This window comes from Sorex fumeus, unplaced genomic scaffold (genome assembly GCF_029834395.1).
Source record: "Sorex fumeus unplaced genomic scaffold, SorFum_2.1 ptg000042l, whole genome shotgun sequence".
NCBI lineage: Eukaryota > Metazoa > Chordata > Mammalia > Eulipotyphla > Soricidae > Sorex > Sorex fumeus.
In genome coordinates this window covers 3,463,760-3,490,950 of record NW_026606099.1, presented here as the reverse complement: position 1 = coordinate 3,490,950, position 27,191 = coordinate 3,463,760, and the positions used below count along the sequence as shown (strand labels likewise).

The 27,191-nt window shown below is 45.8% G+C and overlaps 2 protein-coding genes and 1 non-coding gene across 3 annotated transcripts in view; 1 reads left to right on the top strand and 2 right to left on the bottom strand.

Moving 5' to 3' along the window:
- Window positions 1-14,919, top strand: part of BCL2L13 (BCL2 like 13) — an 85,056-nt gene extending 70,137 nt beyond the window's left edge. The window contains exon 7 of the mRNA XM_056120210.1: window positions 7,918-14,919. Coding sequence (XP_055976185.1) covers window positions 7,918-8,694 — 777 coding nt within the window. The 3' untranslated portion in view covers window positions 8,695-14,919. The remainder of the gene's footprint in view (window positions 1-7,917) is intronic.
- On the bottom strand, window positions 7,720-7,825 carry LOC130029372 (U6 spliceosomal RNA). The gene has a single exon (XR_008793326.1). It is a non-coding gene; the product is annotated as a U6 spliceosomal RNA (small nuclear RNA).
- Window positions 14,920-16,637: 1,718 nt separating the features above from the next.
- BID (BH3 interacting domain death agonist) lies at window positions 16,638-26,242 on the bottom strand. Its single transcript, XM_056119983.1, has 5 exons — window positions 26,231-26,242; window positions 21,233-21,473; window positions 19,886-20,025; window positions 18,701-18,913; window positions 16,638-16,946 (listed from the first exon to the last, which is right to left on the bottom strand). The coding sequence occupies exons 1-5, from the start codon at window positions 26,240-26,242 to the stop codon at window positions 16,935-16,937; spliced, it is 618 nt and encodes a 205-aa protein (XP_055975958.1). The 3' UTR covers window positions 16,638-16,934.
- Between the last annotated feature and the right edge of the window lie 949 nt (window positions 26,243-27,191).

The following is a 27,191-nucleotide window of genomic DNA, read 5'->3' as shown; positions in this document are numbered from 1 at the left end:
TAACATTTTACATAACGATGCAACTTTGTTTTTGTTTTTGTCTTTTTGGGCCACACCAGAGAGTGCTCAGGATATACTTCTTGTGGACTTGGGGGACCATGTGGGGTGGTGGGGATTGAATCAGGTTGGTCACCTGCAGGGCAAGTACAACTACCTGTTGTACTGTCTCTTGCCCCATAGCTATGCTACTTTTGTCAAAACTAAGAGGTTAGAATTTGTGCATTAAATCGACTAATTTCTTTTTTTTTTGTTATTTAAAATTTTTTCTCTTTTCATCTTTTTATAAAGTTGCTCACCATAATTTATTACATTAAATATTCCAACACCATTCCCAGCACCATTATTACACTTTGCCATCACCATTATTTTGAATTTTCCCACCACCACCCAAGCTGTCCCTAAAGCAGGTCTTGAATAATTTATTTTGTATTGCTTGTTATGAATAATCCATTAAAAATTATTTAAAAAGTTTTCAGAGAAACTGTGTAAAGATTGTTGTATCTCACCCTGGAGCCATTTAGCCCTTGTATAAGAGATTCTAACATGGTGTTACAGGTTGAACCTCATATGCTTATATATATATATATATATATATGTATACATATATATATATGCACATATATATATAATTTTTTTTAATTGAGATTGGTTGCCTTTTACCTTACTCTCCATTCAGTGTGGTATGCTACCCTTGGTACATCAGTGGAATAGAGTATGAGATGTCGTGTGGCTGCATGCTCCAGGAATTCTAAAATTTTAAATAGGGTGATGCAGCTGGAGGTGACTTTGGGGTCCAGAGGCATCTCTGCAGCTTGCGGCTCTTTTCTGAGTTTTATTTGTGAGTTTCTGGATCATGGCCATTAATGAGCTATATGGCAGCAGAGGCAATTCATGGGCATGGCTGCCAAGCTCCTGGAACAACAGGGAGATATGGGAAGAGTGCCCATTCCTAACTCTGTAAGACCTTGGAGATTTCAGTCACAAAAGCCGCACACCTGAGTTTTTCAGTAGATTTATTCTCATGGGTGAGGCTTGTCCTGAGCCTGTGAACATGGCGGCAGTTGGGTTCTGGAGGTTTTTGGCTGCCAGGGCTCTGTTGGGACGGGGGCCGGGAGGGCTCACATGCCCTGCCCCCCAGGTTGCCCCGGATGAGACTCAGCATGGTGTGGTGTCTGGGGGCATCTCTGCAGCTTGTGGCTCTCTTCTGAGATTTATTTGTGGGTCTCTGGATCATGCAATCAACTAATCTCGAGACTTTATATTATTTTATGTTTTCCAAATAATGACACTTTTCTGTTTCAGGATTAATACAGGTTACTACAAGATATAGTATAGTTCTATAATAATTGTATTATATACTCAAATTTAGAGACTTACTAATTTTTCACTAATTGTGGATATAAAAATGATTTATGTTGTATCTCTGTGAAGCTTTGACCTTTAATCATGTTTGTATTTCTTCCACTAAGTACCTTAGTTTTGAATCATTTTTTCCTTTCAATTGAACTGTTTTTTTTTTGGGGGGGGGGCACACCTGGCAGTGTTCAGGGTTTACTTCTGGCTCTGAGCTTAGGATCATTCCTGTCAGGCTATGGGGAGCATCCTACCCTCTGTACTGTCTCTAAGGCCCCTTGTATTCATTCATATGTGTGTATATATATATATATATATATGAATATATACATATAGTAGTTGTTTATCAGGTATTTATTATAAATATATTCCTTTAATTTGTGACTTCACTTTTAAAATTATTATTGATCAGTCTAAAATTTTAAATTTCTATGTATTTTATAAATATTTTTCCTTACTGTTTATGGCTTTTTTTTTTCAACATAGGTTTTTGTTGTTTGGGACCACGCTTGACTAAAGTTAGGTCTTTCTGTTGTCTCTGTGCCCAGGGACCAATTCTGGTAGTGTTCGGGGGACGTATGTGGTACTGGTGATCAAACTTGGATCAGCCTTGTGCATGGCAAGCACCCTTCCCCTGTATCTCCCAACATAGCTTTAGTTTTTTCATCTTCCTTTCCCTTTGTCGTTGTGTGTACTGGGGTTTATACATGTTCTGGAAGTGATACTTGTACTTTTTAGTTGTGTATCTTGCTGGAGCTGCACATCTGCTTGTGCTGAGTCACTGAGATGCATACTCCTTGACACACAATTTGGTTGTAGTACTTTTGTGGGGGCCACAATGATGTTTCAATGCTGGTGCTCCTCACGGGTCATACTTCTGGCCTTGGTGTTTGCATGTCTCTATTAGTGGTGCTCATATGGGTTCCACTCCTTTAGTAGCAGTGCTCACCTACACACTGCGTTGAGGCCAGAAATTGCTTGCTTTACTAGGGATCATGACCAGCACAGGTGACAACACTGATGATTGAACATGTGAGAATTAAGCTTCAAAAGCATAAGCCAATAGAAGCCATGTAGCTGTTTCCTGGATCTCATATTTATCTCTTGCATGTGTATGTGGTACTGAGGATCAAACCTAAGGTCTTACATATGCAAAGCAAGTACTCTGGTAATGTGCTATCTCCAGTGGGACCTATTATTTAAACATTTTTTTTTTTTTTGCTTTTTGGGTCACACCTGGCGACGCACAGGGGTTACTCCTGGCTCTGCACTCAGGAATCAGCCCTGGCAGTGTTCAGGGGACCATATGGGATGCTGGGAATCGAACCTGGGTTGGCTGCGTGCAAGGCAAACGCCCTACCCGCTGTGCTATTGCTCCAGCCCCTAAACATATTTTTTATATAATTTTATTTATTGAATCACCATGAGACCAGCTACAAAGCTTTCGGGTTTAAGGCTCAGTCATACAATGAAACACCTGTCCCTTCACCAGTGCCCGTTCTCCACCCCCAAAAGCCCCAGTATACCCCATCCACACCCTCTCACTACCTGTGGGGCAGATGATCTCCACATTACTCTCTCTCTACTTTGATTACATTCAGTATTTTGACACCAGGCCCACATTATTATTTGGGATTTTACCCCAACACTCAGATCTGCTGAAAAGGCAACAGTAGACAATTTGTTTTCTATTGCTGGTTAAGAATAACATATGGTGTCGCGTGGCTGCAGTAGTGGCCACGCAATTTTGAAATTCCAAAATAGCACAGCGGTAGGGCATTCGCCTTACAAGCGGCCAACATGGCCGACCCGAGTTCGATTCCTCCGCCCCTCTCGGAGAGCCCGGCAAGCTACCGAGAGTATTGGATATGCCAGACACAGTAACAACAAAGTCTCCAATGAGACGTTACTGGGCCTGCTCGAGCAAATCGACGATCAACGGGAGGGCCTTTACCTTAAACCATGGAGGTATTTCTGCCAAAACCTGCTGGGTTCCGAGATTTGTTCCTGAGTCTCTGGGATCATGGCCGTTAAGCAGTTTGATCAGGAGCCAGAAAGGCCATTTGTGGGCGGCGACTCAGGGTCTCGATGGGACGGGGAGGAAAGGGCCGGCTCCACCCCCATCCCTTGAGGCCCCATGTGTCTCATCACTGAGGACCCAAACCTGACTGTCCAATGGCCTCTGGCGGATGGCAGCCACCGAGCCGCCAAGGGGGAGCAGATGGAGGGACAGCACCCTTTCCCCTCTTGGGTGGCCCGGCGACCATAACCTACTGCAGGGTATGGATGCATTTCTGCCGAAAGCCGCTGGGTTTCAAAATTTGTTTCTGAGTCTCTGGGATCATGGCCATTAAGCAGCTTGATCAGGAGCCAGAGAGGCTGTGTGTGAGAAATGACTCAAGGTCTTGTTGTGATGGGGAGGAAATGGCCGGTTCCACCCCCATCCCGTGAGGCCCCGCGTATCTCATCACTGCGGGCCCAAACCTAACTGTCCAGTGGCCTCTGAAGGATAGCGGCCACCAGGCTGCCAGGGGGAACAGGCCAAGGCATGAAACCTATTCCCACCTGGGGTGGCTTGGCACCAGTAATCTACTGCAGGGACCAGACACATTTCTGCCAAAAGCCATTGGGTTTCGAGATTTGTTTCTGAGTCCCTGGGATCATGGCCATTAAGCAGTTTGATCAGGAACCAGAGAGGCCTTGCCTCCAGTTATATAGCTGAGGTGGTTTGTGGGTATGTCTCCCACTTACCTAATTTTTGGCTCTTTACTTTCTTGGTAAACTTGGTCCCAAGTTGTTGGGGTCTGGCCAAAGGCACAGCAGCAATTTTGGGGTATCCAGAATCCTGAAGGCACCATCAGGTTGCGGATATACTCGCCTCACAGGTACAAATTGACCTGCTGGTGGCACCATACCCCAACAAGATAGAAATCTTTAACAGAATCTTAGTCCACTGAATCCAACAGAATATCAAAAAAGTGTACACACACACACACACACACACACATACATATTACTGTCACTATCACTGTCCTCCTGTTGTTCATCGATTTGCTCGAGCGGGCCCAGTAATGTTTCCATCGTGAGACTTGTTACTGTGTTTGGCATATCGAATACGTCACGGGCAGCTTCCCAGGCTTTGCTGTATGGGCAAGATACTCTCGGTAGCTTGCCAGGCTCTCCAAGAGGGGCGGAGGAATCGAACTCGGGTCGGCCATGTTGGCTGCGTGCAAGGCAAACGCCCGACCCGCTGTGCTATCGCTCCAGCCCATTATATATATATATATAATCAAAGCCCATATGTATATATAATCAATGGGGTTCATCAATAAAAAGAAAGATAAAAATCATATGATCAAATGAGTCTCTGCACAGAAAGTTTTTTAACAAGATTCATGATACGGAACCTCAACAAAATAGGGGTGGAAGGAACTTTCCTTAAAGTAGTAGTGACTGTCTATAACAAGTCCACAGGTACTATCCTCCTCCTCTCCTCCTTCGAAATCCATCTGTGCTTAGGGTGTACTCCTGGCTCAGAGATTACACACCGGTGCTACGAGGACTGTTTGAACTTGGGTCAGTCATATGCAAGGCAGATGCCCTATACACTGTACTATATTTTCAGCACTTCCAGTACCATTAAAGATGGAAAGCATTCCCTCTGAGATCAGATACAAGGCAAGGATGTCCACTGTCTCCACTTATATTTAGTATGTTATTAGAAATTCTAGCTACAGCAATCAGGCAAGAAAAAGAAATCAAATGTATCTAAATTGGAAAAGAAGAAGACATATTATTCTCACTATTTTCAGATACATAGAAGACCCTAAAGAGTCCACAAAAAAAGCTTCTAGAAATAAAAAAAACATAATAACAGCAAAGTGGCTAGCTGCAAAGTCAGTACACATAAATTGGTTACATTCATATATGCAAATATTGAGTTAAGGGAGAAAGCAATCAAAGAGTCTATCCCATTCAAAGTAGTGTCCAAAAATATCAGTTACCTAGCAATCATCTTAACAAAAGACTTTGGAGATCTGTACCATGAAGACTTTAATTACTTAAGAAAGGGAAGACCTTAGGGAATTCAGTGGACTAAGGACTCAATGAAGTTCCCATTCAGATTCACAAACATTCTTAAAAGACTTAGAACAGTCAGTAATAAGATATGTATGGAATTATAAGAGATACCAAATAGCCAAAACCGTACTGAAAATAAAAAACTGGAATGTGTCTCATGACCTAACTTGAAACTATACTATAAAGTTGTAGTACTGAAAACAGCATGGGACTAGATAGGCTCTCAGAATTGAACATCCAAGGACAAGTCTATGATTAGTTAAATTTTGTCAGAGTAGATGAGAACATTGGAATAAAGACAGCTTCTTCTGAGAAAAATGGAAAACAATGTGTAAAAAATTAAAGCTGCATTCATATCTCACAAAAGTCATTTGAAAGTGAATCAGAGACCTTGAGATCAGACCAGAATCTCTAAGTACATTGGAGAAAATAGAGGCAAAATGCTCCAAGAGTTCAACCTCAAAGGCTGATATGATGTCCTTTACAAAGACAGCAAAATAGAAAGTAAACAAATGGACAATAGCAAATAAAAGAATTTCTGCATGGCAAAAGAAACACAGGCTAAAAACACTAAAAGTAAAAACACAGACTAAAAAAACACAGGCTTGGGGCCGGAGCGATATAGTACAGCGGGTAGGGTGTTTGCCTAGCACACGGCTTACCCATGCTCAGACCAGTTGACATTCCCACCAGCCTCTCTCTACATCCATGCCAGCACTAACCATTGTATCTATACACTGTTCTTGTTATTTTTTTTTTTTTGCTTTTTGGGTCACACCCGGCGATTCTCAGGGGTTACTCCTGGCTCATGCACTCAGGAATCACTCCTGGCGTGCTCGGGGGACCATATGGGATGCTGGGAATCGAACCTGTATTGGCCATGTTGGCTGTGTGCAAGGCAAACGCCCTACCCGCTGTGCTATCGCTCCAGCTCTGTTCTTGTTATTTTTTTATGTGTGATATCTAATTGTTATGACTTAAAGAGCATTTTTTCATAGGCCATTTTTCTTTGAGGAATTTTCTGTTCTCATCTCTTCTCATTTTTTTTGATGGGCCGGATTTTTTTTTTATTGTAAAGTTCTACTAAAGGCACTAAAGTGGGTAGTGCCTTATGTATCTTGGCTCCCATATCAGATGAGTGTTGGATAAATAATTCCTCTCATTCTGTGGGCTGTCTTTGTATCCTGCAAAGATTATGGAAAGGTCAGCATTTCCTGTGAGGTGCAGAAGCTTCTTAATTGAATGTAGTCCCATTTCTTTATCTTTACTTGGTCAGTGGTGTTTCATCCTTGAAGATATCTTTCGCTAAAATGTCATGGAGCGTTCCGCCTACATTCCCCTCTGTGTACTTCATAGATTCAGGTCTGATATCAAGGTCTGTAATCCATTTTGATTTTACTTCTGTGCTCAGCATTAGAGGTCTGAGCTCGTTCTGAGTTCAAACTCAGTTCTTTAGAGGTCTGAGTTTCTTTCTTTTCTTTTTTATTTCCCTCCCTCCCTCCCTCCCTCCCTCCCTTCCTTCCTTCCTTCCTTCCTTCCTTTCTCTCTCTCCCTCCCTCCCTCCCTCCCCCTTCCTCCCTCCCTCCCTCCCTCCCTCCCTCCCTCCCTCCCTCCCTCCCTCCCTTCCTCCCTTCCTTCCTTCCTTCCTTCCTTCCTTCCTTCCTTCCTTCCTTCCTTCCTTCTTGTAGCTGACCAGTTTTCTCAATACCACTTGTTGAAGAGATAGGGACCTTTCCTTACTCCACTTCATTTATTAAAGATTAACTAACTAGTCATTGGGGCTGGAGTGACAGTACAGTGGGTAGGGCGTTTGCCTTGCACACGGCCGACCCAGGTTCGATTCCCAGCATCCCATATGGTCCCCTGAGCAATGCCAGGAGTAATTCCTGAGTACATGAGCCAGGAGTAACCCATGTGCAAAGCCGGGTGTGACCCAAAAAGAAAAAAACGTTAACTAGCCATATACCTGAGGGTCTGTCTCAGGATATTCAACTCTATTCCACTGATCTGAGAGTTTGTCTTTATTGCAAAACCACACTGTTTCAATTACTGTTGCTTTGTAGTACAGTTTGAAATTGGGGAAAGAGATGCCTCCCATCTTCTTTTTCCCACAGATTGCTTTAGCTGTTTGGGTTGGGGGTGGGGTCCATATTAATTTCAGGAGTGTTTTCTTTCTTTGAAAAATGTCATGGGTATCCTTATAGGGACTGCATTGTATCTATACACTGCTTCGGAGAGTATTGCCATTTAATGATATTAACCCTCCCAGTCCATGAGAAGGGGATGAAAAGTATGGAACACTTCATGAATTTTCATGTCATCTTGTGCAGGGGTCATGTTAATCTACTCTGTGTCATTCCAATTTTAGTATATATACTGCCAAAGTGAGCACTGGAACTTACAGTTTAAGAAAGTTTTTTTCTCCGACATTTACATTTATTTTAAATATACTTACTGTTCTTTGTATTGATTCCTCTTTTCTAGGGTACTGTGTTTAATCTTGAACCAGAGGAAGAATACCCTGGTATCATTGTAGAAGACAGCAATGACATTTATATTCTTCCCAGTGACAACTCTGGACAAATCAGCCCTCCAGAGTCTCCAACTGTGACCACATCTTGGCAGTCAGAGAGCTTACCTGTTTCACTCTCGGCAAGTCAGAGTTGGCACACAGAAAACTTACCTGTGTCCCTCGGTCCGGAGTCCTGGCAGCAGATTGCTATGGATCCTGAAGAAGTCAAAAGCTTAGATAGCAACGGGGCTGGAGAGAAGAGTGAGAATAACTCTTCCAATTCTGATATTGTGCATGTGGAGAAAGAAGAAATCCCCGAGGGGATGGAAGAGGCTGCTTTGACTTCGGAAGACTTATTTCCGGAAGCCCCAGCATCCTTGCTTCCGGATATCACTGCCACTTCCTTGCTGGAAACACGGGAACCTGACACAGAAATCATTGCAGTGGAGAAAGTCAGCCCTCCTACGTCTTTGTTTGTAGTGCTAGATGAAGAAGAGTTGAAAGCAGCAACAACGGAACCCATTGAACTGGAGGCGGGGGGGACAGCCGTACTGAAACGCACGAAAACGGGGCTGAGTGGCGAGGTAACTCTAGTAGAAAAAAGTTCTGGGGCAGGGCCCTCCCCAGCTGGGGAAGAGAAAGTCATCCCGCTCTCTGAGGGGAAGTCTGTGCTGCTGTTTGGAGGGGCTGCTGCCGTTGCCTTCTTAGCAATGGCAGTGGGGGTCGCACTGGCTCTGAGAAAGAAATAGATTCTTCAGAAGAGAGAAGACAAGGATGCAGGGTTTTGGTGGTACTGCCTGAGTGTGAACTGCCAGCAGCTCATTGAACATTTGTGGAACTCCGGTAATTGGAGACTGCACTAACCAAGATGTGGCTTGATCACCGTTAAGGACTGAGAAGGAAGGTGTTCACCTTTGTCTGATGTCGGTTTCAAGGGCCATGGCTCATACTCGATTTAGAATCTTATGAGTAAAGTGTTCCCTCTAGGCCAGGGCTTTTCAGCCCTGGCATTAATGGCATCTTGGCAGTTTAAGAAACGGGTCTGTGCACTGAAGGACATTTAGCAACACCCCTGGCCTCTACCCACAGAATACCAGTAGCACCATCCCCCCCCAAATTGTGACAGCCAGAAATGTCTCCTAACATTGCCAAACATCCCCTGAGGATAAAATTGTTCCCTGTGGAGCACCGTAGCTTGAGAGGGTTGGGGTTTAACTTAGAAGAATCTGGGATAGAAGTTCCTAGGCAAGAGGGCTCGGCACTAATGACCCGCCCCGGGGATGTCTTTCCTGACGAACAAACATGCTGTTCTGTAGCTGGGCTTCGGGCTCTTCCTTTCTTCCTCATCGTTGGTCCTGTAGTGTGAGGGTGCTCTCCCTTCTGTCTCAGCTCTCTCAGGTTACCACCGTACTCTCCTCTGCACCCCAGGTTCCCTCTAAGACCCCACCCCACCCCTCCCTGAGAGGTGCTTGCACCTTTCAGATCCCTGGCAGATCTCCTACTCCCTCCTTGTAAAGAGGCTGCCTTTAGTAATCTTTCAAATACAAGAGACCCAGGCCTCCCTCCCTGTGAGAGAACAGCCTGGTGACTAGCTAAAGAAGAGATTTGTCTCGAAGCGCAGTGGCTTGGATGGCCAATTGAGGTCTGTTCCAGACCAATCGAAGCCTCTTGTTCTGTGACCACACAACTGAGATTTCAGTGATTCCCCCCCCCCCCGCCCCCCCAGCATTTCTGTTGGTGGAGGGTCACTGTATGTATCCTGTGCTGGGGTAAAACTGTCTGGTCTGTCTTGTTCACTGGTCAGCCAACTCCTCTGTGATCTCTTGCCATGTAGCAAGAATTTTCATACTTTGGCTTATAAATCAGTTGAATCACAGTTCAGATATAGAAAGACACCTAAATATTGAAGTAAAAAAAAATAGGAAATTCAAGAAATTCAAGCACTTTGAGTTTCTGTAGGCTATGTTCAAGATTCTAGTTTGGCTGAGAATGAAGTTCCAGAAAGAGTTCCAGAATGGAGCCTTCTTTTCCTAATTCTTGTTCAATCAATGTGAGCTACGAAAATCAGCATGATTTTCCATCCTCTGGAAGATCCCATGCCTGTAGGCAATGGGACTGTGTCCTTTCATGCCTGAGTGCCTGAGGATGAGTCATTTATGCAGGACACACAATTCAGGTCATATTTATCTATTTTTTTTGCTTTTTGGGTCACACCTGGCGATGCTCAGGGGACCATATGGGATGCTGGGAATCGAACCCGGGTCGGCCGCGTGCAAGGCAAATGCCCTTCCTGCTGTGCTATCACTCCAGCTCCTCATATTTATCTTAGTTAAATACAACAAATTACATTTTCGATCCTGAAATTTGTAATAAACTTACCTACCCAGGTCACCAAAATTTGATATTTTAACTGTGCTTTCTTTTTCTAACTAATTTTTAAAAATTAAATCTTTTAGAAGCTGAAGATAGTAGAGTGGGTACGGTGCTTGCTTTGCATGCCACACAGCCAGGTTTGATGCCAGCCCCTTACCTGCTCCCCTGAGCCCACCACGAGTGGGCATTGAGCGCAGTGCCAGCAGTGAGCCCTAAGTACAGCTGGGAGTGACGCCCCCCACTCCACCCAATTTTTTTTAGGCCAGAGAGTTTAGGAGCCGTTGTGCTTGCCTTTCATATGGTTGACCCTGGTTCAATCCCCAGTATCACATGGTCCCTTGAGCACTACAGGGAGCAGTGTTCAATCACAGAGCCAAGAGTAGCCTCTGCCCACCACTGGGTGTTGTCCAAACTACCCACGCCCCCACCAAAAAAATTCTCCCTACAGCAGTTCTATCTCAAGAAAACATCTGTGTGTCAAGAATGTAGCTCAGTGGCAGAGCACAAACTTTACACGTGTGAGGCACTCTGGATTTGACCTTGGCACCAAAATCAAAGTTCTTTATTTTTGAGGTTTTAGTGTCCCATTTAGAGCATGCTGGGGTTTTTTGTTGGTTGGTTGGTTGGTTTGGTTTGGTTTGTTTTTTTGGGCCACATATGCTACTCAGGGCTTACTCCTGGCTCTGTGCTCAGGTATTACTTATGGAGGGCTTGGGGGATCATATGGGGGGCTAGGGATCGAACCCAAGTTTGCTGTAAGGCAAGCACCTTACCCATCGAACTATTGCTCCGGCCCTGGCCATACTCTCTTCAACGGTTTCCGTACTCCCTGATTAATGCAGTAAGAGGTGAGGAGATGGAGTAAAGATTTCTTTTCCTCTTGGGGCTCCGGTAATTGTATTACTCTGCTACATTTATATTTTCATAGTGTAAAACAAACTGGTGGGTTATCTAAATTCTACGCTTTTTATAGTAAAATAATTTTCTTTCAGCATATCACATTTTTAACTCTAGATCCAGACTCATTGGCTGAACACATTTAAGTAGAACTAGAAACATGGTTCATTTCTGAGCTGCTACATGAGGCTTAGGGCAGAGGTATTCGGGTCTGTGTCTCCGTGAAGGACGTGTGGGGTGATGCTGTCACATGCTCATTTATTTTCCTCCTAGTTGGACATTCATCCAGAGTGATTTTGGCCAGTTATATTTTGCTGGATAATGGCAAATTCTTTTTTCCATTTATTTTTTCTAGGGTGAATCTGGTCGTTCCTGAGTATTAGGATATGTCGGTGTTCCCATTCTTTTTTCCTCATTCTCTCTCTGGCAATAGAATGGAGTCAGCCTATTAAGGACAGGTTTTTTGTTTGTTTGGGGATCACACAGGTTACAGTCTGGATCACTCCTTGTGGGCTATGTGGCACCATGTGGGGTTCATGGGGGCGTCAAACCTGGGTCGGACCCATGGAAGGCAAATGCCCTACCCTCTGTACTCTAGCTCTGGCCCCATTGCGGACAGTTTCTTAACAGCAGTGCCTGTTTTTCCACACACGTGCGCACACTCAACTGTTTCACCTCCTATCTCTCATACACACACACCACTTAATGCATCCCTCTCCTTTTTGGTGGGAGCTAGAAGCCATTCTTTCTAGTCCTTTCCCCATCAAAATTGATGGTGAAGGGAAAATTTAGAATTACTCAAATGAAGAATTACAAATATCTTCCAAGCCTGGAGTGATGCTGTAGGGAGGTACTTGCCTTAGATGTAGGTGAGTTCAATCCCTGGTTCCCTAACCCCACCAGGTGTGGCCAAAAAAAAAAAAAGAAAGAAAAAACCTCCAAAACAAAATATTATTCGCTTTTTTAACCTCTTCAGTAAAAATTCTAAGTCCTTCTAAAACTCTTCTTAATGCACCATTAAATGTAATTTATTTTAATCATGGGGGGGCAGTAAAGGGCTTAAAAATATATAATCAAATAAAGTTTTTTCCCATTCAAATGAAATAGCACTGTACCCTACAAAAACCTGTCCTTGTGCCTTAAGGGGACTCTCAATAATAATTGCCCTCCAGAGAGCTTTCTAGGGAAAGGAAACTACTGAGTAGTTCACAGACTCACCACCCAAAGCATCCTTGATGTATCTTCTCGCCTGGTTCTGTCCTGTCTTGTCTATCAGAACATGTTTGATGAGACACACCTGGTTGTTTTCAAGGGTTGCTCCCGCCGGGGCTTACACCATGTGCTGAGATCAGACTGGGCCTTCGAGATAAGTCCCTTCCTGAAGAATTTCATTTCCTAACCTTATTTTAACACCCTTTAATATAAAAAGTAACTTGCCTTTCCTTCTTTCTTGATAGCATGTCATTTGGACAAAGTTACACCCATAGAAATATTCAATTACTTTAGAAGTTTAATAGAAAGAAAAGATAGGTAATATTGTTTCTTTCTGTCTTTTTAAAAATTATTTTTAAAAAGTTTTTTAGTATTTGGACCACACCAGCTGTGTTCAGATGACCACATGGGGTGCTGGAGATTGAACCTACCTGCTATACTCTCCGGCCCCTTTTCTCTCTTTTTATTTATTTATTTTTTTTGTGCACAAATTTTGCTTTCTAAAAATTTGAAGTAGCAAGGGCCAGAGATCTAGGTTAGTCTTGCATGTGGCTGAGCCTAGTTCAGTTGCCGAATGGTACCACCAGGGGTCACTCCTGAGCACAACCAGGAGTAGCCCTTGAGCCACATTGTGTGTGGCCCAAAGACCTAAAAAATGATTTTGAAGTGACATAATCATGAGGACTAGTTCATCGAGAGGACTTTCTGATCATTTATAGCAAGAACAATTGGCCTCTGAGAATATTCCCTCACAGGCGTTATTTTACTTAGTAACACACTTGATGCCAGATGTTTCCTATTGGAAATGTTTTCTGTTTCCAGCTGTGACAAGTTTAAAACTGTAAAATGTTTCCTATTTCCACTGAGTTGCTCAGACTGTGACAAGGGTGTAGTTTTTCCACACAAGAATCTTTTTCCTTAAAAAAAAAGATAACTAATTTTTAGCATATGTATGAGCACTTCTCTAGCTGTTTCCCTTTCACAGTTCTACTGGGTAATTATCCCCTTTTTACAGATTGAGGACATCTTTTTAAAGTCTCCTCGTTTACGAGATGCAAGGCAATGGTTTAAATTTTTCTGGCTTCCAAACCGAATGCAATTGTAGTGCATGTTCCAGTTCTTACCTCTTTTGTGACCCTGCAAAGCAGTATTAATAGCCTGTCTGCAAATGGTTGTGCCAGCTGAACACTGCACAGGGCAACAAGTGCTCTCTAAACCAAGTGTCCTGAAAGGAGAGGAGCCTTTCTCTGCTTCCTACCTACAGAAGAGTCTGAATATTGAGCATGAACTTAGAACGATTTTTCCTCACTTCTAATTATATGGACGGGGATGTTTTCCCTTTTCAAAAAAAAATTTAGGCACTGCGGTTAACAAAACTGTTGATAGGGTTCGGGGTGTTTTCCCTTGAAATACCGAATGAAATGCCTTATATTGAATTAGTAATGGTGGTGTAGATCACACATTTGCTTTCTTGTTTAGATACATACTTCTCTTGTAAGTAAGGGGAAGGCAGTCTAACGAAGGAATAATCAATGAATTTTCCCTTTTCCTTTTCGTCCGTCCTTGCCTCTCAACACTCAGAAGTCACAGTCTCAAGTAGTATTGAGCAGGAGTGAGCCACTGGCAAAGCTTGCTCAAAATTCTGCAGGTGATTTCCCAGTGAAAAACTATCCGCTCCACTCCACTGTTCACTGGAGAACGTCAAACTAAGTCTTGACCACACACTACTTCTGAGAGTCAGTCAACTGTTCTTGCTTACCTCGTTTTCATTGCTTCACCGAAAATCTAATTGTTTCTACTAAAATACTAATAAATCCCTTCCCTTTCCTTCCACCTCTCCCTGAAATGTCATGCGTTGAAACCACAGGGATCCTCCCATTTATGTTTACACTTCAAGAGCCCTTGCCAGGCAGCAGCTTGGTCGAAGCTCAGGTTGGAGTTGTTCTCAGGGATACTTGCAAGGCCTTGTATAAGCAGCAGCTGGCGCGACGGATTCCTGCCCTCTCTCCTAAGGGGAATTTGATATCGCTCACTTCTGTGAGTGTTCTTTGCACCACTAGAAGTCACTGGTTCATTAGTGTGCTGTTTAGAAAAGTTTTGACATTCTGGAAGTACCAGTTGCTCTCTTCCCTAGGAATAAAAGAAAGACCCCGAAGTGTAAGCTTCCCCATCAGAGGCTGGATAACGGTTGCTCCTGATGATTCCTAGCAAGGGAATAGCAACGTATAGCTCAGACTTTGGCCAGGACCAAAGGAAAAGATAGAGTTCGTTTTTTCCTTAGAACTTATGTTATCAGAGTCTTCCACTTTCCTCTTCCGATTAAAAGTGCCTCTTGCTTATTTATCCCTTGTCTGAGTTTCAATTTATGATTGGTTCTGATGCCTCAAAATGACTGGAATTAAACATGCTTACAATTAAGTCAACATAAACATTTCTCTTAAGTATCTCATTTACCTTAAAAAAAAAAAAAAGAAACCCCAGTGGCTCTTCTTGATACAGCCCAGATTCTCTCCCTTTATTACTCTTCCCTTCTTTTATTCCGTGCCCTCTTTTCTTGCCCCCTCCTGTTACTTGCCTTTTAGCCAACTGACTTGTCACTGAAAGGAACAAAGTTTTATTCTATGGATTGTGTTTTCAGTTAGAAGAATATGTTGGGGGTAAGAAACTGGAGATTGAAATAAAATGAGATCTTGAAGATACTTGGCTGGCTCGTCTTTCTACCTCATGGTAGCCATATGCCCGTACTTCACGTAGGATTGCGTTAGATAATGTTGAAGTGTTTGTATGTACATGTTTATTGGGCTTGACCTTGACCTCACGCTCTGAAAACATGTTTTTTCATCCAGAGGACGCTCCATATTCAAGCTCTCAGTCAGCACAGCACATGAAGTAGTTGGAAAATAAGAGCAGGCTCTGGTGCTACAAACCATGCAGGAGTCCTGAAAACCAGCAGCTGACGGCGAGGCCCTAGAGAGGCAAGATTGGGCTCAAGCTGGTTTCAGAACATACCGAATACACCACTCGACTGTTAGACACACCTAGCATCCTGTTTTGGACTAGGAGGTGCTGATGGTGAACCAAAGCCTCACGTAGGAAGAATGCTCTCTGCCACAACATGGCCTTCCAGTCACAAATACTTAGCAGTTATGAGGAAAGACATTCTTTATTCATTTCTCAGTGCATGGAGATTGTAAAATCTACCAACTTCAGGTTGGGGAGTGAGTGCTGATGGTCTCCAAAATACCGTCAGGTATAGCACATACTTTGCCTAGGACTTAAGACGGGAAAAATGTGAGATTTTTGAGCAACGGTCAAGGTTTGGGGTTTAGCTGTGCTCAGCGTTTACTCTTGGCTTCACTTAAGAATCACTCATTTTTTGGGGGGGTGGGGGAGTAGAGGATGTTTATATGTGGAGCAATGGTTTATACTTTATCTCCTCTTTAATCTCTGGCCCTATTCTTTGATTCAATGAAGTCTTTTTAGAATGCTAGATTAGCTTAGGTTTTTTTTTTTTAATCAAAGCTTGGATTTCTTGCGAAAAGGTGTTTAAGTACCTGATTTTGAAAAGTGTGTTAACACAGGCTCCTTCCTGTTATTTCTGACTCAAAAGGAAATCAAGAAATGGATAAGAAATAAAGTGAAAAAAGTCAAACCAGTTTGAGGCCTGACAGTCCCATTGTTTGAGTACAGAACTTTGGTCCAGAACTTCTTGAGCCACCTGGTTTTTATTTTTCAGTGTTTTTGGTTTGGGGGGCTCCCCCAACCGATGACTAGGGTTTACTTCTGGCTTTGCACTCAGAGTCATTATTGGTGAGGCTCGGGACAACATGGGGTGCTGGGGACCGAACTCTGGTGAGTCACCTGGAAGGCCAGTGCCCTGCCCGCTGTGCTATCACTCTAGACCCCATCCATCTGTTAGACAGACCACACTCAGCTCCTCAGTGTCAGTGGAGGAAGACTGAACCTGTACATTTCTTCTTTTATCCTGTTCTTCTCGAACATGGTATCATTACTGCCATAAAGACCAAAGTTGCACTAAAGGTTTTTTGTTTTTCCTTTTGCCCAAAAGTCTGCTTTTACATTTAATCTTCAAGGCTGGGAGAATGCTCAAGAGGCTGGCGTGCATGCTTTGCATGCAGGAGTCTTGGATTTGATCCTTGGCATCATGGACCCCTGAGCACCATGTCGCGTGGCATCCAAGTACCCCTGCTCCATATTATTCAAGTAGGAATTCATACAGTTGAATTAAGGGCATGATATGTAGATGGATTTAGGGGGTAGGAAATGCATTCAAAAATATGCACACTGACATTTTCATTCAAGTATATTAATGTAGAGATCTCTGAATCAGTCACAAGTTGAAAATATTGTCCTGAAAACGAAACACATTTTCTCATGCCGATCCTAAGAACTGTTTGGTTACTGTGGCTCCCATCGCCACTTCAGGCAGCTCTCTTCTGTCACCATGCCAAGTGTTAGCCAGTCATGCTCTTCCAGAGTCATCTGTTCAATCTGTGTCCTACAGTGAGAAAGGAAGACAAGCAGATTTAGCCAGCCTGTTTCATAAACCAGCACAGTACTGAGAGGTCTGATGGCAAAGTCACAGAAACAAAGTGTAAAACACAGAAACAGTCTTAGGACCCCCCTTTCCCATCTCACACCCTATTTTTCACCGAATGTGTGCAACAGCCAAAATGGGATTTTAAGGTGCTCATTTAGTAACACCTAGCAAATCACTTATAGCACCAAGGGCATCTTCGTGGGACTGAGGTGCCAGGAACAGGTAGCAATCCTTAATCTGAGGTTGCAGGTAAAAGCTCTATAGGTACTTTCTCAATTGTCCTTCCAACAATTATGCCCTTCCAAGCTTAGTTTAACACCAATTTGACATTTATATTCATTCTCCTGTTTAAAAATGTTTATAGGGGCCGGAGTGATAGTTACAGCACGTAGTGAACTTCCCTTGCACACAGCCAACTGGGATTTGATCCCTGGAATCACTTACAGTCCCTCAGCCCTACCAGACTGAGCCCTGAGTACAGAGCCAGGAGTAAGCTTTGGGCACCACTCAAAATAAAGACTTAAAAAATGTTTTTTGTGGGGATGGGAAATGGCTTAAAGTGCCGAACACATATTTTGCACGCAGGAGGCCCAATATGACCCCCTGGTGCCAGCATCATGCTGGGAATAGCCCTTGAGCACCGCCTGTGTGGCTCAGACACGCCCTTCAATTTTAAACACTTCAAATGTTTACACAACTGAAGACCACAGTACATAGAGAATGCTTTTAAGGCACAGCAATAAATATTAAGACAACTGCCTGACAAAATGATCTCAGATATTGCTCACACTTTCAAGTCTACAGATTGAGATATTCACTGAACTCACCATTGGGTCTAACGAATTATCCTGAGGCCTTGGGCAGCATTATGAAGTGCATAATACTGAGCATCCTGGTTTTAGGCAAAGAGGTTATCTGGGAAAGAGGTAGATTTTTGTTCATTCTTTTCTTTTTGGGCTCTCTCCACATCATCTTTGACAAGCACATTTAAAAAAAATTTTTTTTTTGCTTTTTGGGTCACAGCTGGCGATGCACAGGGGTTACTCCTGGTTCTGCACTCAGGAATTACCCCTGGCAGTGCTCAAGGGACCATATGGGATGCTGGGTATCGAACCCGGGTTGGCTGCGTGCAAGGCAAACACCCTACCCGCTATGCTACTGCTCCAGCCCCCGACAAGCACATTTTAAAAGAAATTTTGGCTACACTTTTTTTCTGACATTGAAGCTGAGACAGACTAAGGAGACTCAGCGTGGGTCCCTCCTCCTACTACTTGGGGTCCACATCACACCCCCTCATATTCCCTCCCTGCTGCTACATGTCCACATTATGCTGCCACTGTCACATACCCACACAATACAGGAACACATCTCCAGCATACTATTATGAATCTATCAATAGTATTAGATATGTTTCACTGCCCCTCTAACAGTACAAGTCTTAAAAAGTAAAACTGATCCAAGTTCGAGAGGATACCTTCCGCAGAATTTTCTGGCGACAAGTAAAACCAAGTTGAGGTTTACTTAGGTTTTACTCAAGTCAAACTTGAGCAAGGATTCTGCTCTGTAACAACCTTCAATATGGTTTGGTTCTCAGAAGCAGGGGAAGGTGCCGTGCAGAGAGCTCCATGGCACTGCCAACCCTCGGAGGAAAATGGGCATGGGCAGAGGCCCAGAGGATTCCGTGACGGGGCCAGGGGTTGACCATCTCTTACATTTCTGACTAAGGTCCTCACACAGGAAAGCAGGTTCTGGTTGATAAAGTTCGCTGTTGTGTGGAAGACATCCCGCAGCAAAGAGGGTGTGTGATCGGCCACCCTTTTGGCCAGCAGCATGGTCATCGTCAGCATGATCTTCTCCTGCTCCATGTCTTTAGGGTAAGTCTGCAGGATCTGTCTCAGCGCATCTCCCAGGCACTTCCCTCTCTCCTGTAGGGACACAGAGCCCAGTCACCAACACTCTTTCCTCTTACAGGAGAAGCTCTCTAATGGTAAGTGTAAAGTAGCAGGATCTCCTTTAGATGCAAGGTTCATTAAATAGCTAAAGAGATGATTCTAAAGTTTGGAGTGTGTAGTCTGCATGCTGGAGGTCCAGGTTCGATCTCGCAAGCACCCCCTGGAGCATCCCCCAAGCTGGGAGGAGTCTCTGAGCACCATCAGGTGTGACCCTAAAACTGAAAGAAAACTTACAAAGCAACCAACAAAAACACTTAAGGAGAAGTTGGAAAACAATGACAATTAAGTGGCAACACAGTGAGGAGCAGGCAGATGAGACCCTGGCCCTGTTGGGGCTCGGTAGCCACACGCAGCCGGTGAGCATGTTGCTTTCAAACTTCCAGTGTTTGTAACGAGACTAGAATGAACAGAAGCTAGTCGATCCTTGCCTCTAAAGCACTGAAAATCAAAAACCAGTTGAAAAGTCAGGATGCATCAGAGCTACCTTAATGGTGCAGACTTAGATAAAGGAGATAAGTGACTCCCTCTCTCAATAGGACAGAAAAGGACCTTGCAGCTGACTGATTCACAAACAACACTGTCTACACTGCAGGAGAGGTGTGCGGCCATGCCTGGAAGCTGGGGAACAGCAGATGGGGAGAGATCACTAGAACAAGGCGTGTCTTAAAGGTGGAAGAACCCTGGAAGATTCAATTTCTTATCCTTTTTGAAGCTTTAATCCCCAAACTCTTGATTCTGGCTTTAAGATTCAAGTTTCCTAGGTGTTCTTCAGAATGACCCATACTACAGATCAACTTCCCATTCTCTGCAGACAGCTCTGATCTAAGTCACCTCACTGGCCACAGGTCTGACAGGGAAGAAATTTTACTAGTTCAGCTAACAACTGAACAACCCTCACACTTCCCAAGTGACCCTGCACAGGTACGTGGGGGGTTTCGAACTTACTTCCTCGGACAGGTTCCCATTCATAAACCGTGCTGCCAGGTCCTGCACCAGTGCCGGGTGGATTTTGCGGTCCATGCTGTCCCCAATGTGGGCAAGCTGCCTGGCAATGTCCTGGATGATTTCTTCCTGGCTTTCAGAATCTGAATGATCAAACGAAGCAGCAGAGAGAAAAGCAGATCGAGACCCTGGCCCTGCTCGGCGTCCTCAACCCACAAACCTCCCAGTAAAAGGCCAAGATTCTATTTCGAAACAAAGCCAACTCTCACTTCTGTGGCAGACCACAGCGGTCCCTGCTGAGCCCACACGGCTGTCCCTTCTATGCAGGCTTCTGGAGTAGGTCTGGGAACAGAGGCTGTTCAGGAGCTGGGCTGAGGACGGGGTCAGGATGGTGTGGAACAGCGAGTAGCCCAGGGCACAGATTCGGACAGTCCCTCAAGCTCCTGTCCCTGCTCTCCTGGGGCTTCAGAACAGCGCCAGGTGCCCGATTCCACATTAGGGTTGGGCAGACAACATGCTCACAACATGCTCAAAGAAAAAGTCTCTGAAACCTCTTAGCAAGTGGGAACCTCCTGTCAGTCCCCCTAGACAACTTAGGCCACAGCTGGAGGTGCAAAGGCTGACCTGGCACACTCCATCCTGGAGAGTAAGGGTGTGCATTTCTTCTTCTTACTTCACAGTGCTCAATGCTCGAGTGGCCCCAGCTTTGGCCCATTAAATGATGGCGAGAATTTCCATTACTCGTTTGGGGAGAGCCTGTCTTCCTCTGGAGAAGCCCCACAGTGGTTGACTTTGCTGTTGGTCTCCCCAGGGCCACCAGAGGGCAGCATGACCTCATGGGTCTTGATGACTAGGTTAAATTGAGTCATTCTGGGCTTCGAGGGCAGTGATTCTAACCAGACCTGTACACTGTGAAAAATTTCCTCGCAGAACACCCAGTATACTTTACTATGAATCATGATTCTGGGCAATCTGGGTGAGACTCAACAGTCCCCATTTCTGGCTCTCAGCCTCAGTCAGGCCAGAGAGTCGCTGTGAGGGCAGCAAGGAGTCAAACGCAAGGGCCGGGGGTCATCACAGTGCGTGAAGATGACAGTGGAGCCGCCTGACACCGCCCTCTGCTCGCTGTGACCTCCTGCCTCTGGCCAAGAACCCCCATAACGCCTCTGAACACTCCAAGGCCCCAGTGCTGTGGGCGGTCTCGGGAAATGAAAGTACTAACAGGACTCACACAGAGAAACGGTGCACTCAGGCCAGAAAATGACGAGAAAATGGGACAAGGCACAGACAGAGTCACAGAGTGCAGCGACTGGAGTGGCATCTGCACGCTCAGCGGGCCCCCCAGTCTACCTGTCTCTCCGTCCACGAGCAGCTGACTGCAGTGGTTGCCGTCGGTCTGCAGCTCTGGGCCCTGCAGCTGTACCCGCAGGCCCTGCCGCTGCAGCCGACACGTGGAGGGAGCAGGCCCCGGCAGCTGGAACTGCAGCTCCTCCAGCTCTTCACGGAAATTAAGGTTGGAGCAGTTTTGGAGGAAACCGAACAAGAGCAAGTTGGTGATGTGCTCATCGTGGAGGCCAGAACGGTTGTTGATCTACAACAAAAGCAGGTGAGAGACGGGCGGGTCTGGCACAGCACTGGAGCCAGAGAGCCCCTCCCGACTGCCCAGGCGTCAGCAGTGCCTACTTGGATTCCTGCTCTCACCCACAAGAGCTGGTAGGCCTCACAGCACCCAAAGGAGAGAGAGAATAAAGGGGAATGCCCAGCCACAGAGGCAGGGGGGATGGGGGGGATAGGGGGTGGGAGGGATGCTGGGATCATTGGTGGTGAAGGGTGGGCACTGGTGGAGGGATGGGTACTCGATCATTGTATAACTGAAACCCTGTCACTGTCACTATCCTCCCGTTGTTCATCGATTTGCTCGAGCGGGCCCAGTAATGTCTTCATTGTGACAATTGTTACTGCGTTTGGCATATCGAATACATCACTGGTAGCTTGCGAGATACTCTCGGTAGCTTGCCGGGCTCTCCGAGAGGGGTGGTGGAATTGAACTTGGGTTGGCCATGTTGGCCGCTTGCAAGGCAAATGCCCTACCCGCTGTGCTATCGCTCCAGCCCAACTGAAACCCAAGCACAAAAATGTGTAAGTCTACAACTGTACCTTATGGTGTTTCACTAATAAAAATTTTTTAAAAAAGGCTGGTAGGCCTGACTCTCTGGATCTAGCCACAGCCAAGCTTCCCTTTGGGACAAGAAACTTTGCACGTTTTGCATGCAGGAGTCCGGCATTCAATCCTGGCACCACACAGCACCCCAAGCACTGCCAGATGTGGCCCCCAATATAAACAGAGCAAAACTTCAATTTTTTGGGGGGGAAGGGCAGTGCTTATGTTTCAATTCTTGCTCTGTGCTCAGGAATCATTCCTGGCAGGGCTCAGGAGACCATATTTTCGGCTGGGGATCAGATGCAGGTTGGCTGTGTGCCAGGCAAGAGCCCGACCTGCTGGGCTGATATCCTGATAAGAGGAAGGCGAGGGAGATTTACTTACAGAATCAACATACACACTTAGGCAGGAGCTGACTACTGGTGTGCTTCTAAGCCAAGAAACATCAGCAGCTGAGAGGGGCACAGACAGATTCCCTCAGAGCCCCTGGGAGAAGCCAACCCAGATATGACAGTTTTTTTTGGGGGGGGGTCACATCCAGCAATGCACAGGGGTTCCTCCTGGCTCTGCACTCAGGAATTACTCCTGGCTGTGCTCAGGGGACCATATGGGATGCAAGGAATTGAACCTGGGTCGGCCGCGTGCAAGGCAAATGCCCTCCTGCCGTGCTATCGCTCCAGCCCCACATATGACATTTCTGGCCTCCAGAACTGTGAGGAAGAAACTGTGGCTATTTAAGTCATCCAGTTGGTGATGTTTTGTTACAGCAGCACCGGGACGCAAATGCCGGGCATCACTGCTCTTCTGATGAAAGGCTGGTGATCTGGCATCCCGAGTGTGGGCAGAGCAGCAGTTACAGAATATCAGTGTCAGGGTCTGTCTCTCACACAGCCACTAAAGACAGAGGACCGGCAGTGAGGGAGAGAGCAAAGATCCTCACAGTGGCTGGAGTGGGCAGCTCAGGTGGACACAGGCAGCCTGGAGTCCTGCTCCGACAGGGACTGCAAATGGGAAGCTGTGCGAGTTTTATTTTATTTTTTTGCTTTTTGGGGTCACACCCAGTGATGCACAGGAGTTACTCCTGGTTCATGCATTCAGAAATCTCTCCTGGCAGTGCTCGGGGGGCCATATGGGATGCTGGGAATTGAACCTGGGTCTGCCGCGTGCAAGGCAAATGCCCTACCCGCTGTGCTATTGCTCCAGCCCCAAGCCGTGCGAGTTTTACTCTCGAGAACAGAGGGTCAGAGTGATGGCAGTACTCGGGTAGGGCACTTGCCTTGCATGTGGTTGATGAGCATTTGATTCCCAGCACCAACGCATGGTCCCCCGACCCTGTCAGGACTGATCCCAGAGCACTGAGCCAGGAGTGAGCTGCATCACAGATTGTGAACCAAAAATAAACAACACACACATACACACACATTACAAAGGCCTGTGAGCAGCTAAGAATGGAACTATAACTTTTTTTTTTTAAATTTCCAGTGCATAAAGTTAAACTGGATGGGGCAGAGAAACAGTATAGCACTAGGGCGCTTGCCTTGCAGGTGTTCAACATGGGTTTGATCCCCAACACCACAAATGGTCTTCTGAGCCCTGCCAGGAATGATCCCTGATTCTGAGCACAGAGCCAGGAGCAAGCCCTGGGCACTGCTGGGTATGGACCCAAAACAAAACAAAAAAATGTTGAAATGGATAGAAGATGGATGATTTCATTTGACAGCTGTTTATCCTTTTTAGAGTACAGGACAATACCTAACAAGAAATTACACAAACTTCAGCAATCTTGGTGAACAGGGAATGAAACCTGAAAGAAGCAAAGGTAGCTGTCCACTGCAACATTAGTCCCAACAGAGAAAGGCCAGAAAGCTCTCCAATGCAACCGAACAAACAGACTAGCCCGCGTGTCCAAACCTGGTAAAACCAGGACCAGACAGTAAGAAAAACAAAACCAGGGGGCCGGAGAAATAGCACAGCGGGTAGGGAGTTTACCTTGCACGCGGCCGACCCAGGTTCGATTCCCAGCATCCCATATGGTCCCCTGAGCACCGCCAGGAGTGAGTCCTGAGTGCAGAGCCAGGAGTAACCCCTGTGCATCGCCAGGTGTGATCCAAAAAGCAAAAAAAAAAAAAAAAAAAACCTCAAAGGCAATTTCACTTTTTAATGTTTTTGCTTTTGTTTTGGGGTAACACCGGGTGGTACTCAGAGCTGCTTACTCCTGGCTCTGCTTTCAAGGACTTGGGGAACTGTCTGTGGTGCTGGGGACCAAATTCAGGTTAAGCATGTCCAACAAACAAACGCAGGCTCTAGGGAGGCAGCTCAAAAGCTGTAGCGTGTGGCCATGTACACGCGGCCATCCCAGCACCCAACCAGCCCGCCCGAGCAGCTGAGCTGAGTGACCCCGGGCGCCTGAGGAGTCCCCACCAAAAAAAAAAAAACATTCATAGGACTCCGATATGAACAGTACCACAAAAATAGCTACAGGAAAACCAAAGCTCACAGAGCAAGAAGTGAAAGTGCCTGACAAAAGCAGACACGTGTGGCTCGTGTCTTCGTGGACTCTGAAGGGGTGACTTTCCAAGCAAGGCTAAACTGGTACATGTTATCACAGCTCTTTTGAAAGCTGGAAACAGATCCAAGGGAAAAAAATCCAGAAAACTCAGTGAGGGCTGTGGCTGAGCAGTGGAGCACAGGCCCAGCATACAAATAAACACACCAGGATGATTCTGATGGAGAAAGTTTCCGGCTTCTTGGAACACTAGGAAATTTCTGGATCTATTTTCTCATTGAAGAAAAAGAAAACACTAGGAGGAATTGTATCCACCTCCACACAATGAAGGGGTGTCAGGAAAAAAAAACATGAAACAATGTGGGGTGAGGCAATTCTATTGAGGGGTGGTCACATATGGTAGTTTGCGGATGGATCCTCAGGCTTCCACAGGTGAAGCGTGCACTCGGGTCATCTGAGCTAGATCCCCGCCCAGGGAGGCATAGGGACCACATGCAGGGGGTGTGTGTGTGTGTGTGTGTGTGTGTGTGTGTGTACACACATATACCTGCGTGTATGGGTGTTTTGCGGGATTGATGAGGATGGAACCCAGGGCCCCATACATAAAAAACATCTACATCCACATCTTTTCTTTTTGTTTTTAATTCACAGGTATCCTGGAAATATGAAGAGGAAGCAGCAGCTATAAGCGGAAAGACAATATAGGGCAGGCAACAGCAGTACCGAGCAAGAAAGTGTTTTGAACACTGAGGACAGTCCAAAGGGAGTCCCAAGTCACCTCTGCTCAAGCAAGCGACTTTTCTTTGCTGCCTGCAAAGTGTTAGACCTCCCATTTCCAAGCAGCGGGTGCATGGATCTGAAGAATTCACGGTGAATGCACAGTCGGCTGAGAAGGAGACTGACATGAAAGCACGAGAGGCACCTCTAGGCACTGCTGGGAGCACTGAGTGTGGCAGCAACGGCCCATGGAAGTTTCTAAAGCCAAACCAGAAATGCCTCCCGCCACGGATGAGGAGAACCAGACACTGTTATGTTTGGAGAGGGCGCAGAGAGGTCCCTGGGACTGGGTGCAGGGAAGACATGAGGTAATTTAGCCAAAGGGGAGACAGCGAGCTTGGGAACACTGGAAAGAAGTGGCTCCCACTGCATGGGCCTTCACTTCCTCTCCCCAACAGAAGCAAACAAGGTAACACCACCTAGGTATTATCCTGCTGAAGATAGAGGACTGGGCTAGATGACCTTGGGATGTCCCTGCCTAAGGAAACTAGAGCTATTTCTTTTTCTTTCTTTCTTTTTTTTTTCTTTTTGGGTCACACCCAATGATGCAAAGGGGTTCCTCCTGGTTCATGCACTCAGGAATTACTCCTGGCGGTGCTCAGGGGACCCTGTGGGATGCTGGGAATCGAACCCGGGTCGGCCGCATGCAAGGCAAACGCCCTACCGGCTGTGCTATTGCTCCAGCCCCAAAACTAGAGCTATTAAACCATCTTAAATTTGAAAGCGTCCTTTGCCCTTCCCGTTAGCAAGCAGGCACCAGGTGCAGCGGGAAGGGGTGGAAGTTGGGGACTGTTTTCCTCTTGACTATGAATGTGCAGCTCCTCTCAGCAGCACTTCGGTCAGGCCAGGTCCACACTATGGGCACCCACAGGGCTGCCTGGCCTCGCCCTCCCCGGGGTCTGACCTGAGAGTCCATCATGCGGGCCGCTGGTGGGACTCTGACTTGCTTGTAGCACGGGTGTCGAGGCTGGAAGAGAGAACGCACACACACATACGCACGTCAGGTGGCTGATCAGTCGAGCTCAGCCGCACGCCAGCCCCGGGTCTCACCACACCCAACCCCCAAGCATGCCGCCCGGTCCTCTTCCTTCCTGGCATGGCGCCTGGGTGGCCAACCCCAAGATAAAATCCTTATTGCATATGTTCCAGGGCACAGGGAACTGCCTAGAGTGAGTCAACCCTCCCAGCTTGTGTATCAAAAGAACCCAGTGACAGGCAGAAAGGATAGGCAGGCGTATTTAAAATAATCATTTACTGAATTTCCTATAAGAACAAGTATTACTTTGCTGGGGATATAGCTTGGTGACAGGGCACATGCTTTGCATGTGTGAAACCCTGAGTTCCATTCCCAGCAGTGTAAAAGGGAAAAAAGGGAAGAAACACTGATGATGCATTTGCAAGGCTCAAAGGGCTGCAGTCGATGGGAGCCCTGGTCTGGACACCACCAGGAGTATCTGCCTCCTCTCCCAAAGAATAAAATTTGCTAATAAAATCTAATTAGAATTCACTGGAAATCTCTTTCTTACCAGGGCTTATAACTAATATGGCTACTGAATTCTTGAATTCAATATAAAAAAATCAGAAAACCTGTCTGATCAGGAGTGGTTAAAAATGCTGTGAATATTTCACATATCTTGTCCTAAAGGACAAGTGGAGGAAGCCTTAACCAGAAATCTTCTTTTGCTGTTACACTGTATCTCAGTTACAGTGTATCTCAGGGGATCAACCCTCAAGAGAATTCAGACCCCTTGGTGCCCACCAGTCTATGTCCCAACTTTCATGGACCATGCTTTCCTTTTCTCCTTTTCTTAGAAAGCTGTTTCTACTGTTCTTTTTGTTTTATATTGTTTTGGGCTTTTAGGGTC